The 15,646-nt window shown below is 41.4% G+C and overlaps 1 protein-coding gene across 3 annotated transcripts in view; it reads right to left on the bottom strand.

Annotated features, from left to right (window-relative positions):
* FAM151B (family with sequence similarity 151 member B) overlaps window positions 1-15,646 on the bottom strand; it is a 110,937-nt gene that overhangs the window by 89,408 nt on the left and 5,883 nt on the right. For 2 of the 3 annotated variants that reach the window (XM_073624430.1, XM_073624432.1), the window contains exons 2-3: window positions 9,990-10,118; window positions 6,958-7,117 (exon numbers count right to left, since the gene is read on the bottom strand). In XM_073624430.1, the coding sequence (XP_073480531.1) occupies window positions 6,958-7,117; window positions 9,990-10,118 (289 nt within the window). The remainder of the gene's footprint in view (window positions 1-6,957; window positions 7,118-9,989; window positions 10,119-15,646) is intronic. The other variant, XM_073624431.1, reaches the window with a different exon arrangement.

Genomic DNA, 15,646 nt, shown 5'->3' with positions numbered 1-15,646 from the left:
AAAGTTAGAGAGTCTACAAGCTGTGGTGCAAATCATAAAAAAAAATTATCACACCTGATGTACTGACAGCCTATCTCATTTCTTGCGACCCGAACAAGCCAGGAAAGTACAAATACCCCCCCAAATGACCCCTTTTTTGAAAGTAGATATTCCAAGGTATTTAGTAAGATGCATGGTGAGGTTTTTGATGTAATTTTTTCCCACAATTCTTTGCAAAATGAAGATTTTTTTTTCCCCACAAAATTGTCATTGTAATAGGTTATTTCTCTCACATGGCATGTGCATACCACAAATGACGCCCCAATATAGATTCTGCTACTCCCAAGTATGGCGATACCACGTGTGGGACTTTTTCACAGCCTAGCCACATAGAGAGGCCCAACATGCAGGGAGCACCATCAGGTGTTCTAGGGGCATAAATTACACATTTAACTTGTTGACTACCCATTACACTTTTGATGGCCCTGGAGCACCAGGACAATGACAGGTGACACTGATATGTCACCAATGACAGATGGCACTGATGACACGTGACGCTGATGGCACTAATACGTGAAGTTATAGACCATCGCAGGTGACTCCGCTCATTCCCGGCAGTGAGAGGAGCCGGCGGGTGGCTTCTGGCGAGAAGAAGATTTGCAGCTGCTAGGCTGACAGGTCTCGCTGCGGCGGCTTCGTGCATGCATGCCCAAGTTCCAATATTCCCAAACAAAACGTAAGGTAGGTTAGGCTAAAGCGTAACTTCACTTTTGTTGAGAAAAAAACATTGCCCTCTGGGTGATCTATGTACATTGCAAGGATTATAACAACCTTTGTTGCAGATTCCTACCTTTTGTTATTCTGAAGTAATCCATATGTGTTTGTCTGTGCCTCTGTACTGAGTGGGTCTAAGGGGAGTGGTTTCATACTCGTCAGGTATGCAGCTCCAGGGCACTAATAAGGAAATCTGCTGGGCCTGCATCCCTTTAGATGTGCTCTTATTGAAAGTATGTCTCCAAAAATGACATCTTTGTTGCAGGGGATGCCTGATATCTGACTTGTATCTTAGGCAGACTTCTGGGAAAATTGGTGAGCCAATCACACAAGAAGGAAATTATGTTTCTGGGGAGTGGTCAGTACACACTCTGTGTATGGGGTGATAGATATATGGGGAACAAGCCAGGGAACATCAGTAAACACCACACAGATCCCTCCATAAAATAACACATATGAAGGAAGAGGAGAATAAGTAAAATATGTATGCATATGCACAGATTGAAGGAGAGGGGAATATGGGGGGGGGGGGGGGGGCGATGATGAGGGAAGTGCTATTGACATGTTAGCGTGAACTCCGCATCTTCCGAGACCTGTCAGCCTAGCACCCACAAATCTCATTTGCGCACAAAGCCACCCGCCAACTTCTCACACTGCCAGGAATGAGCGGAGTCACCCGCAATGGTCTATAACGTCCGTAAGCCAAAAATTAAGAAGAAATTTATCTGGGACATCCTGGTCAGAGCCTCCTCTAAGATGGCGGTGCCTCCATCTTCCCAGCCGGACACTGCACAAAGCGCCTCACACACCTAATGCAACGAGGCTCCCTGGATTATCAAGAGAAACGGGTGAGTCTGAATATGACTTTATACCCCTAGCCCTCCAAGATATAGGCTCCCAACCTGACATCCCCCATCAGTTCGAACAAATGCTGACTAAAGCCCTGAAGGCTACCTCAGACTCCATACCTAACAAATTAATCCGCGATGTAGGACGCTGCACCTCATTGCTAGAGTAGGCAATGCTTCAGTGGATTGCCAAGGTGTATTCCACTCCACAGGCATTGGTTAATGGAGTGTTTTCAAAGCCTTTTATGATCTCAAATGGTACCCATCAAGGATGCGCTCTTTCGCCCTTATTTGCTCTTTCGTTAGAACCATTACTGAATAAAATCTGGAAAAATCCTGATATCAGGGGGCTACAAGTAGGAGATCATAACTGTAAAGTCTCAGCTTATGCGGATGATTAGCTTTTTTCTATGCCTAATCCACGTTTCATTGCCTAACCTTATGAAGGAGATTGAATGCTATGAAGCTTTATGAAATCTAAAAATAAATTACACCAAATCTGAAGCTATGGGAGTTTCATTGCATCTTTCTGTGCGTCGCACTATACAAACTTAACTTTAAACCTAAATTGATGTCTTCAGCGTTAAAGTACTTGGGTACTTATATACCATCAAACTTAGTCAACACTTTTGCAGGAAATTTTCCATCTTTCTTTAACTCAGTACGATCCTTATTGGATAAATGGCGCCAAGGCTGACACTCTTGGTTTGGCTGATGTAACATCATCAAAATAAGTATTTTGCCAAGATTTCTGTACCTTTTTCAGGCGCTACCTATTTCCATTTCTGCAGCCTTTTTTTGTCAAATCCGTGCCCTTTTTACTAAATTTATATGGGCGAATAAAAGACCGAGGATTAGTAGATGCCTCTTGATGTTACCCAAGTGCTTTGGCGGAGTAGCTGCCCCGGATGCATTCAAAAATTATCAAGCTGCCCATCTTGGCAGAACGATTGATTGGTGCAGACACACAGATTTTAAACTCTGGACGGACATAGAACAGTTTAGTGTAGTGTAGTGTAGAGCATCTTGGTGTTGCGCAGCTCTACCAGCCTCTCTTAAAAGGCATCCCATTATAGGCCCCACACTGCGAATTAGCTCTAGGATTTGCCAAGAATCTCAAGTTCTCATCTATACAATCACCGTTGTTCCCCATTCTGGGAAATCCTAGCTTTCTTCCAGGTATAGAACCGGGCACGTTTAACAGTCTCTTGGAGAAGGGCTGATTCAGGACTGACATTTTTTGATCTCTGAGACTTAGCCCACAGTGGCTTTCAGTGATGCAACCGGGGGAGCCGGTATGAAATAAACTTCTGGCAGGCGTTACAGTTATGCCATTTTTTTTAATCTTTAGGACCACCGACGAATTATCAACGTCAAACAATATTTGAATCATATTGTGATGAAAAGGAACCTCTATCTCAAACTATTTCCAAGATGTACGATTTGTTAATTGCTCTCTCAGATGACTTTGTGATTCCGGGCCTTAGTAAAATGGGAAAGAGATCTCAAAAAGGTCTTTACACCAGCTCAGCATCAGAATATTATCCATCTTTCGTTGAACCCATCTATTTGTACGCAAATTCAGGAATCTAATTATAAACTATTGACATGCCGGTACCATATCCTATCAATTCTTTGTAAATTTTTCCCAGAGGCCTCGGATTACTGTTGGCAGTCTAGAGAGGAACAAGGGACTTTATGTCACATCTTCTGGTCTTGCCCAAAGATTAGACAGTATTGGTTGGAGGTACAGAGGATTTCTCAAAAATTTACAGATCTTCCAATACCAGAAGATCCTTCTTTTTTCTTGCTTCACTGTTCACAAATTCTGCTTCAGATAGATAAAAATCATGTGCTATGTCACTTGGGTAATGCTGTCAAAGCCTGCATTACTCTTTGTTGGAGGGATTCTAAACCTCCTTCTATTGCTATGTGGCTCAATACGGTCAGAAGTATCGGTACCATGGAGGACCTAGTGCTGTCCGCTCAAGACAGAAAAAAAACCCCAATATACTAAAACGTGGTCATCTTGGGATCTCTTTGTATATTCGGAAGAGGGGTAGAGGTTACTGGAGAGTTGCTCAAGGGAGTGAGGTCCCCCGCCTTAGTTTCCATCAATACACGCAGGTAATCCATCTCCTCTGGGAATTGTTGTTTAGGTTTCTTTTTTTTTTTTTTTTTTTTTTTTTTTTTTTTTTTTTTTTGCTACTTTTTCTTTTCTCAGTTTTTTTTTTTTAAATAAAAATGAAAAGGAGAATTAAAAAGAGTCCATTTGGGTAAATCCTGATGCATTAGTGGTAGTTACTTTCTAAAATATGAAGACAAGGAGCTTTATTGAGACTGCAATATCATGTATATAGTTGTGAAATATTAAGCTTCCCTAAAATGTATCGATACTATAAGGGATTATGTATGTATTTTGTGGAACTTGATGTCTTGATGGACTCTCAGCTCTTTTGTATAAATAAAGAATTAAAAAATATAATATTATATATATATATATATATATATATATATATATATATATATATATATATATATATATATATATATATTTATATTCCTGTTAGTTTTTCTTTTGCCATCTGTTGGAAGATTTCCCCTCGATCTACTGCTATCCTGGTGTCAACCTAAAAATTTTGATTTCTTTCTACTTTCACTTTTGATAACAATAAATAGAGGCTGAATCTCCCTAACGGGTCACAGACCGTAATACAAAATGACAGATGTTCCAATCCTTCCCAACAAAAAAAAAAAAAAAAAAGGGGGAAGGGGAAAAAGTTGTGTTAAGTTACACTTTAAGATAACCATGGACGTTCTTAATTGGCCAAAATTCAAACCATGGGGGGCCTGGTCAGCATCTCCCTGCTCAGTAAAAGTTGATTTGAAAATCAACTGAACCAGGTAGAAAATATTTAGCTGAACAGGGACTGCTTATCAGATGCAGTCGCTTTTTTTTTTTTTTTTAAGGTATTTAGACAGAATACAACAGCCGGGGTTGCTCTATCCAAAATGTTTAGCTTGGACGAGAGAAATTACTGTAAGGTAAAACACTCTAAATAACTAATAACATAGATCTGCTACAGATGTTGGGTATCTACAGAGCACTTTGCCAAAGATTGCAAAGATACAATCATAATCCATTTTTTTTCCCCCAAGATAAGAAGCCCAGCTCTGGCTATAATGCGCACCTCCTCTGTGATGCTGTCTCCTGCTGTACTGCATCTCCACCACAAGATACCTTTGGTCTTCCAAGAGTTGAATGATACCCAACATAATATTCAACCCGGAAGACTGGAGACATATTGTTATTACAGGGCATCACCATGGTGCTTCCCCTTAATTAGGCACTACCCTGCGCTCACAGTGTAATAATGCATCACTGAGCATTGCGCACTGCTGGGAAAGAGATCTGAAGGGGAAGGCAAATTACATTGGCAGGGGAAGGTATGGGTGAGTCAAGATACAGGCTTTAAAGTGTTACTAAACCCACAACAGTAAAAAGTCAGTCTGTCTATGCAGTAAAGCCTGCTCGTTATACTCACTGTGGAACCTAAGGGGTTAATCCTCCACATTGTGTATAAAGGGTGTTTGATCCTGTCTCTCTGATCCTCCCCTTCTTCCAAGGTCTCCAAAAAATAACCTGATATTTGCAGAGCCAGGGGACAAGCTGCACATGCTCAGTTTGATGTCTATTGCTAGAGAGTTTTTTTTTCTTGGGAGAGTGCATGTGATCAGCACAGGGCCAATCAGTATTGTCCAAATGGAGGATAAGGGGAGAATGAAAACTTCTCCTACAAGCTTTACTCTAATGCCCCGTACACACGGTCGGACATTGATCGGACATTCCGACAACAAAATCCTAGGATTTTTTCTGACGGATGTTGGCACAAACTTGTCTTGCATACACACGGTCACACAAAGTTGTTGGAAAATCAGATCGTTCTGAACGCGGTGACGTAAAACACATACGTCAGGACTATAAACGGGGCAGTAGCCAATAGCTTTCATCTCTTTATTTATTCTGAGCATGCGTGGCACTTTGTGCGTCGGATTTGTGTACACACGATCGGAAATTCCGACAACGGATTTTGTTGTCGGAAAATTTTATAGCCTGCTCTCAAACTTTGTGTGTCGAAAAATCCGATGGAAAATGTGTGATGGAGCCTACACACGGTCGGAATTTCCGAAAACAAGGTCCTATCACACATTTTCCGTCGGAAAATCAAACCGTGGTTACGGGGCATTATTCTTTATAAGCAGCTACACTCCTGCCCCCACAAAAAAGACAGCAGGATCCAGAGATGCATAAATGCAGGAAGGGCAGAAGATCCAGACACAAGTGCCCTTCATTTCATCTGGGGTCCTGCTGACCTGATGGGACCTGGGCACAGTACAAGAGGGCTGCATGTACCCCTCTATCGAAGGCCTTGCCTCCCTATTCAAAACTGAAAAAAACACGTTAAAATTTACCTAACACAAAAACAGCCAATTCAGAAATGTATTCTGTTGCATTTTGTGAAAACCATCATGCAATGCATACAAATACAGAAACACTCATTGATCTTAGCTCCTTGACCAACAAGAAAGGATATCTACTACTGCAGAAAGAATAGATTACAACAACACTTGTGGGAATAAAGACTTCATCAGAATCTTACCAGACAGGCTTTATATGTAATAAAGAAACATGGTTAATCTATTTACCATAGTTTATTGGTGCCAAACATTTCAGAAGCAACAGGATTAAAGCCAATTCGGGCTCCATAATTCTGGGCACCAGCAAGCTGTAGTAAGTAAAGAGGATAGTACCATTATTCATCTCACCCTTGAAACTTCCATATTTTACTTTGTAAGATTTGTCTCAGACAGCCTTCACTGCCCTTAGAATCCAAAGAATGATTTCCTTTAGGCTCCAAGCACACCTAGGCGATTCGCATCGCAGGCGGAACCGTGGCAAAATGCAGAATACGTTTGCAATGCCATTATTTTTTAATAGCACCACAAACACAGAGCGATTTTGCTACAATAGCGGCAAACGCTCCTGGCTCGGTGCCAAGATTTGGTAGCTTCTTTTGGAACAATTTTTGCATGGTGGGAGGCCCATTCAAGTGAATGGCGCCGCTCCAAAAATGCTCAAACAAAAAAACACACATGAGAGGCTGTCGCTGCAGATCACTCAGGTGTGAATGGAGCCTTCTTTTCCTATATTGTACCGAGAGAAAGAAAGGGAAGATCTGACTGGTTACTAAGGGGGAAATTAGAAGGTGTTTCTAAAGACACTATTGTATATGAGGCTCAGCAAATTATTGGAATAGAAAAATGGTTTTTTTTTTGCATCTTCTGCCCATCTTACCTTTTAAAATCAAGCTTAATGCCTTTGTTAGAATTAGAGACAGCAGTCAGCCAGTCTTGTAGGTTTATATCACTTTCGGTAGCAGGAGGATGAGCCATGATTGGCTCTCCATCACCTGATCCCCTAAGGAGAACATCTGCTTCAATCATATGGGCCTCACCTGTGAGTACAGAGAATATAAAGATTTAATATTGACATGTATGCAAAAGTGAAAGTCCACCAATCAAAACTGTAAGCCCTGTGTTATGAGAAAAAATGTGGTTTACCTGATAAAAAGTTGTATGCCTAACCAGTCGTGCATCTTGGGCAGGCTACACATGGACAAAATAACTTCAATGGAGTCCAAAAGGTGTGTGCAATACATTCAGTCCTTCTCCCCCACCTGACGCCCTCTCTGTCACACTTGCAGGCAATTTTCAGCTGTCCAAATGACAGCCGGGCATTGCTGTGTAAATACAGCAACTGTAGAAGCTGCTGAAGCAAAAAAGCAGACCATCTGACATTATGTTTATAAACACTGTTCAGATGCAGGATAATTACATACAAAGTAACATTGTATGAACTGTATCATTCATCTAAAGATCAAAAGAATGACCTTCATCCTTGAATGCACAGTGCCCTAAACACCAGTACCGCTCAAAGCAGCATTCAGCCCCATCAACCCACAGCCTGCCATAGACGTTGACAGGCTGCGTTCAGCATGGCTAGACACTGCACCTGTCCCTCCTGGGTGCACTAAAATACCTGGGATGCATTGCAGCTGGACAGTCCCATGCGCAAGGGGTCCTACACAGTCGACATGACAGCATACATAACTGGTGCACCAGGCTCGCCATATCGAGGGGTTCACACTGATATACCCAGGTGTCAGGAATCCATGAACTGCCATGGATCATGGTCAAACCCTGGTATGCTTAACTCTAACTATAACATTACCTGATTTACTAAAGGAGGTATGAATCTTAACTGAATAAATTAGGTGAATATTCACTTCAATTATCTAGTCATGCGAAAATCCAAACACCTAGTTACTTAGCACATCTGTGCATGAATGGGTATTCAAAGTGAACAGGAGCTTGCTTTTTAGATGACTGGATAATTGAAGTTAATATTCCCAAATTACACTTTAAATATGTAGGGTTAAGCAGGCCATACACGGTGCAAATTTCTTTCCTGCAAACACGGGTCACAGGAAAGAAATTCGCCCAATTCCTCCATCAACACAGACAGTGTTGACAGGGGAATCCCTCCTGCCGAGTCATTGTAACTGACCAAGATTTGAACCATCTATAGCCGGCCTTACACTACATATAAATTACATTGGTAGATGTATACACTCCCTACCTATTTTTGGTACTGTATGGGATGTACTGTATGACCTGGTGGATTCAGATTGTGTTATACCGACTGTGATTTCTATATTTAGCCTGTGCGTTATTCAATGAACCTTTACTCGTTAAAAAAAAAAATAGCATTGGAAGTAATCTGTTTAGCCACTTGTCTATCAGGCCAATTCTCACATTTTTCTCATACATGTAAAAATCTTTATTTTTTTTCATTCATTCATGGCAAGCACCAACCACAAATCTCATCTGGCCTCCAAAGCATTAGATCTAACAGAGATCAGTTTGAACAGATGCTGTACAAGCTGGTAATGGTTTGTCAACAAGCCAAAGTCAGAAGTGACGCAATCCTTCCGGTTTCTGAAGTCACAGAAGAGGGGCGGGAACTTATGTCCCTGGGACTCTTCTCAACCAAACTGAACGGAAGAGCCTGGTAAAGACGAGGGGGACCCCCTTTCATTATCCGTATAAGTGATTCAGGAGCTGTATAGCCGCTCAGATCACTTTTACAAGAAAGAGAATCGCCTCAACCATGCTCCCAGTATAACCACCTCAATACAACATGTATACATACAGTGCATCTGGAAAGTATTCACATCGCTTTTTTCCACATTGTTACGTTACAGCCTTATTCCAAAATTATTTACCCCAAAATTCTACAAAAAATACCCCATGGCAACGTGAAAGAAGTTTGTTTGAAATCTTTGCAAATGTATTAAAAATAAAAAACAAAAAAAAAATTACATGTACATAAGTATTCACTGCCCTTGCCATGACATAAAAGAATAGATTCAGATACAAGCAAAAAGCATGAACATTTGTATGACCATGATGTAAACATGTGCAAGTATATTGTAAAAAAATAATTGTATCATCTGAGATCTAAGTTTTCAGTACAGAAAACCTGACAACCAGAATAATTAGTTGTTGGCATATGAGTCATAGCTGCTCTCTGGGGAGGTTAAGGAAGTAAATGTGAATTTTAGCATCTCTCGAGTAGTGTTTTTTCTTATTGCTAAGGCACCACAACAAATCAAAAATGCAGATAACCCTTTATTGGAAGCGTAGCACACCACAATAAACATATCGTGCTTTGTGGTGCGCTGCGTTGAATCATTCATTGCACTCTACTGTACAGCCTGTTGGGGGTGCCAGTGACAGATATATTGCTGTGTCTTTTCATAACGCACATTTTAATGCACGTTGCCACAATGGACAAGTGTGAATGGGCCTTACACATTTTTACACATAGAGGGTTATTTTCTCTCTAAAACTGCAGTTGGATTTTCTTAAACCGGCTTCCTTGAGTATTTATCTTTTAAAAGGAAACCTGTTCTGAAAGAAATAGAATAGGCTGCCAATACTCACTGAAAATGCCGGTTGACAGGCTGTTATTTTGGGCCCCTTGTTTCAATACAGTTTATAGAACTGGAACAAGTTTCAGATCACAAATGTCAGAATAGCTGATCTGCATACTTGTGTCAATAAGTCTAAGAACTAAAACCAGAAAAGCCAAGCAACTAGCATTTTCACAAAGGAAGTTCAGTAAATAGCAGCCTCCATACCTCAAGCAATAATCAGCTGATGACACAGTCACCTACTCTGGCAATGTATCACAATCATTTCATTTGACAGAAAACATCAACTTGCATGCAATACCCCACCATCTATGTGCAATGCAATACTCACTCTCTAATGCATGGTGTAACTTGTCCTTGCTGTTTGCAGCATGCTCCCACACAATTTCTATTCCATCTTGGGTTTTTATCAGTCCTTTGCTCAGGAAATAATCTAGGATATCTTCACCCCATGGACCTGCTTCAACATTCAACAGAAAAAAACTTTTAAAAACATGATTTTGTTATAGCGTGCCTCAATGGCTGCTAATATTTTTTTTAGTTAGTTATTTCCCTAAAGTGATAATAAAGGTAAATAAAAAAAACCAAAAAAACAAAAGAAATATGTTATGCTTACCTGTTTTGTGCAGTGGTTTTGCACAGAGCAGCCCCAATCATCCTCCTCTCGGGTCCCCTGCTGGTGCTCCTGGCTCCTCCTCTTCTCTCAAGCTGCTTGCTATGGGGGGGGGGGGGGGGGGGGAGGACTTGTGCGCGCTCGCTCCTGAGCCCCGCACTGTGTGTCCATAAGACACACAGAATGGGGCCCAGCTCTACCTCTGCCTCTGATTGACATTGGCTCCCACTGCTGTCTCTCAGCCAATAAGAAGGCAGTGACCCAGTAGAGCTGCTATTCTCACTCAAATCACTGGATCATGATAGGACTTGGATAAGTATTAGAGGGAGCTACAGGGGGGGGGGGGGGGGGGCTGCATACTAAATGTATTTTACCTTCGTCTTACAGCTGTTTACTTTCAATTTCTAGGGACTACATATCCCATGGACTACATATCCCATCCTCCTCCCAGCACTTCTGTAGTTTAGAAGACAGGCTCTGTAAAATGTGACACTGTAGCACAGGAGTGTCCAGCCTTTTGACCTTCCTGGGCCACATTGGAAGAAGAGGAATTGTCTTGGGCCGTACATTATTATTATTATTATTATTCAGGATTTATATAGCGCCAACAGTTTACGCAGCGCTTTACAATATAAAAGGGAGACAATACAGTTATAATATAATACAATACAATAGGATTAAGAGGGCCCTGCTCAGAAGAGCTTACAATCTAATAGTACATAAAATACACGAACAATAAGGATAGCTGATGAGCAGAAAAAGCCAGGCAGATCACAAGTTAACGATCATAAATAACCTGATGAATAGAACTTAATTTTTTTATTGTAAAAGAGGGCAACATAAAACTAGTGCGATATTTGACACAGTTTTTGATAAACTAACGCACCAATATCTGGTTCAATGGATGTAGTAGCAATTCTCAATGCATTCTCAAGGTGCTCATCAGATAGTTTGGTTCTAATTAAAGATGCACCTAAATTTCGGCCTAAAATAGGGTTATTGGCGTTTTGCAGAAAGAGAAAAAGGTGCCGATAATGGCGCTGAAATTGCATGCGATTTTGCCGCAATTTTACTATGCTTGTTGTGTGTTTTTTACAGGTTATGTGACTCAAAAACTGCATCAAAAACATAACACAGTTGCATTATTGATGCGTTATTGCTGCCTTTTCAATGTATTTCAACTGGGTGGTGCATTTTTGGTGCCGGTTTTTTAACTGACCAAAATAACAGGAAGCGGATGCATTTTTCTTGAGCTTTTCTTGCGCTAAAGATGCCAATAATGCCCAAGAATACATTTATATTTATTTAAATTCATGATATGAATTAAAAAGTCGAATATAATACAACTATGTATAAAAATAAATATTTAAAAAAAAAACTGTCATTTTCGGTTTTTGGCCAAGTGCATCCTAAACTTTCAGTATTGGCACCAAATTTTTCATTTTGGTGCACCTCTAGTTCTAATTTAGTCCTTTGTGTGCTTCATCCCTGAAAATAGTTGCCCACAAATATAGGTGCTGCTGAGAACTCATGACATGAATAAGGTGTGATTGTGAAGGATGGGATATTTTTCTTTGGGAAGATAAAACTTAGAAAAATCTATTTTAGAAATTTTTCTTCGGCCGCGTGTTTTTGCTAAGTGTAAGCATATTTTTACAAAAAATTCCCCCTCCAAAAAACAACATTTTAAAATAAGTTTACAATTTTGTGTTGGGCCGCATTTACAGCCATCCTGGGCTGCATGTTGGACACCCCTGCTGTAGCGCCTACTCACAGGGCATAGAGATCACAAACGTCAAGGCAGTAGATGTGTGGGGATCTTCACTAACTAAGATTACAAACTTCAAAATGGTTCAGATTAATAGGAGTGGGCTAGCAATAACTGAAATACAATGTGCAGATTAATTTGGTTTTCTACATTTTGACCCTAAATGAGCTTTACCTCCCACCAGCAGCCTGCTGCTAGATTTAGCGGTCAGGAAAGAAAGCCCCATGTAGGTTCCAAAACATAGCAGCTTATATGGAGCTGTACAATACAAGGCATTCTGTGACTGGATAAGATCCTAGACCCTTGTACAGTGAGTTGATCCTGTCATATATGAGCCCTCCTCTCTACACATCTATTCATAGAATGTCAAAAGTACAGCATTGTCTGTGCTATCCAGCTGGTACAAATGAATGGATTATACAGAAAATAAGATGAACACAGCTAACAAGAGTTTCATCCCCCCCCCCTTTATGAATTTGTAAAAATGTCTGTGGCTGGAGTCCCACTTTAACCACTTCAACCCCGGAAGATTTGGCTGCTGAATGACCAGGCCATTTTTTGCAATACGGCACTGCGTCGCTTTAACTGACAATTACACGGTCGTGCGACGCTGTACCCAAACAAAATTGATGGCCTTTTTTTTCCCTCACAAATAGAGCTTTCTTTTGGTGGTATTTGATCACCTCTGCGGTTTTTATTTTTTGCGCTATAAACAAAAAAAAGCGTCAATTTTGAAAAAAAAAAAAAAAACACAATATTTTGTACTTTTTGCTGTAATAAATAGCCCCAATTTTAAAAAAAAAAAAAAAGATAATTTTTTCCTCAGTTTAGGCTGACATGTATTCTTCTACATATTTTTGGTAATAAAAATCGCAAAAAGGGTATATTGGTTTGCGCAAAAGTTATAGCGTCTACAAAATAGGGGATAGATTTATGTTTTTTTTTTAATTATTTTTTTTACTAGTAATGGCGGCGATATGCGATTTTTATCAAGACTGTGACATTATGGCGGACACATCAGACACATTTTTGGGACCATTGACAATTATACAGCGATCAGTGTTTTAAAAATGCACTGATTACTGTATAAATGTCACTGGCAGGGAAGGGGTTAACACTGGGGGAGATCAAGGGGTTAACTGTGTTCCCTATGTGTGTGTTCTAACTGTGGGGGATGGGACTGACTATAGGAGATGAGAGATCGTGGTTCCCAGCTCATAGGAACTCACAATCTCTCTCTCCTCACAGAACTGGGATGTGTGTGTTTACACACACATGTCCCTGTTCTGCCTCTCGTGCCCGTGATCGATTGAGGCCAGCGGTCATCGCGACCGCCGGTCACGAGCATCGGCACCCCCACTGTGCAGCAAGCTCATTTGCTGTCCCACTTAAAAGGGACCGACGTATAGCTACAACGGTTCGCAGGATCGTGCCGACCTACCGCAGTATAATGCCAGCAGCTGGTCGGCAAGTGGTTAAGCACCCCATGCCCGCCGGCCGTCAAATGACAGCTAGGCGGCGCAGCTCTCGTTCTGAGAGGCAGTCATATGACATCCACCCAGATGACCGCTCTCACGCGCCCGTGGGGGCACGCATCGCAGCAATCGGTGGTGCGGTGTCAGACACACCGCTACACCGTTCTCGGTAAAGAGATTCTGACGGAGACTCTTTACCATGTGATCAGCCGTGTCCAATCACAGCTGATCACATAAACAGGAAGAGCCGTTGATTGGCTTTTCCTCACTCGCGTCTGACAGACACGAGTAGAGGAGAGCCGAGCGGCTGCTCTCCTGACAGGGGGGGTCTGTGCTGATTGTTTATTAGCGCAGCCCCCCCGGATGCCCACCCAGGACCACCAGGTATGCCACCCTAGACCACCAGGGAAATGCCAATCAGTGCCCAGGCAGCTGACAATTAGTGCCCATCCCCAATGCCTGCCAATGCCATCAGTGATGCCCATCAATGCCATCTGTGCCACATATCAGTGCCGCCTATCAGTGCCCATCAGTGTCACCTATCAGGGCCACCCATAAGTACCCATCGGTGCAGACTTTCAGTGCCCAGTGTTGCCTATCAGTGCCGCCTATCAATGTCCATCAGTGCTGCATATCAGTGCCACCCATCAGTGCCATCTACCAGTGCACATCAGTGCCGCCTATCAGTGCCCATCGTCAGTGGCACCTCATTGGTGCCACCTTATCAGTGCCCGTCAGTGAAGGAGAAAACTTACTTATTTACAAAATTTTAGAAGAGAAACAAAAGAAAAACTTTTTTTTTCAAAATTTTAGGTCTTTTTTTATTTGTTTAGCAAAAAATAAAAACCGCAGAGGTGATCAAATACCACCAAAAGAAAGCTCTATCTTGGAACAAAATGATAAAAATTCTGTTTGAAAATTGGCCCGGGCAGGAAGGGGGTGTAGGTGGCTGGTATTGAGGTGGTTAAAGCCGAAGTTTAACAACTTGCCTCCCAAGCCAATTCTGACACTCCTCTCCTACATGTAAAAATCATCAATTTTTTGGTAGAAAATTACTCAGTACCTCCAAACATTCTTTTTTTTTTTTTTTTTTTTTTTTTTTTTTAGCAGAGACCCTAGGGAACAAAATTGTGATCATTGCAACTTTTTATGTCACACGGTATTTGCGCCGCAATTTTTCAAACCTATTTTTTGGAAAAAAAACAGTTTCATGAATTAGGAAAAAACAAAACACTAAAGTTGCCCCAATTTTTTTGCATAATGTGAAAAATGATGTTATGCTGAGTAAATAGATACTCAACATGTCACACTTGTGGAATGGCCCCAAACGTCGGTAGTTAAAAATCTCCATAGGCGACGCTTTAAACATTTTTACAGGTTACCTGTTTAGAATTACAGAGGTCGATTGCTCTCACTTTAATGTTCATGGCAATACCTCACATGTGTGGTTTGAATGCCGTTTACATACGCAGGCGCGTTGTACGTATGCGTTCGCTTCTGTGTGTGAGCACGCTAGACCTCACCTCTAGGCTGGAAAGCCTAAAATAAATAATAAGAATAAAAAAAAACAAAAAAAAACATGATCTTGGTTTCCCAGCCGAGGCAACGGCAATCTTTACAACTGGAGAGGCTGGACATCGCTCCCGGCCTCTGAAGGTCAGAGATGACTGGGGACCATCTGGTCTTCGTTCATCTCTACGGTAAACAGCGCCGTCGGCTGATTCATTTTTTGGCTCGCCAATCGTACGGACGCGCCTGAGGGCGGCGGAAAGGGGGGGTGTCCCCTCCCGCCGCCTGTAAAACAATCAAGCGGCAGAAAAAGAAGATATCTGAAGGCAACATTTAGATATACTCACTCAAAGTCCATGGCATAGTTGGACGGGAAGTGTTTAAAAAAAAAAAATCTGCACCAAGAACATTACTTACTGTTGATGTGAGATGTCCCTTTTGCTGCTTTAGCTTTTCTACCCCTGCAGTTGTAATCTTCCAGTGCTGTGGGGGTTAACAGACCTGTCAAATGCACTCATCAAGAGTGCAGATTATGTCTGCCCACCTCCTCCATTTATAGAAGTTGTTTTATTCTTCCATGAATGAAACAATTTATGAATGGAGGACAGGTAGATGAATTAAAA

This window comes from Aquarana catesbeiana, linkage group LG01, assembly GCF_042186555.1.
Source record: "Aquarana catesbeiana isolate 2022-GZ linkage group LG01, ASM4218655v1, whole genome shotgun sequence".
In the NCBI taxonomy this organism is placed as follows: Eukaryota; Metazoa; Chordata; class Amphibia; order Anura; family Ranidae; genus Aquarana; species Aquarana catesbeiana.
The sequence above is the reverse complement of the archived record's forward strand: the minus strand, read 5'-3'. Positions and strand labels throughout refer to the sequence as shown.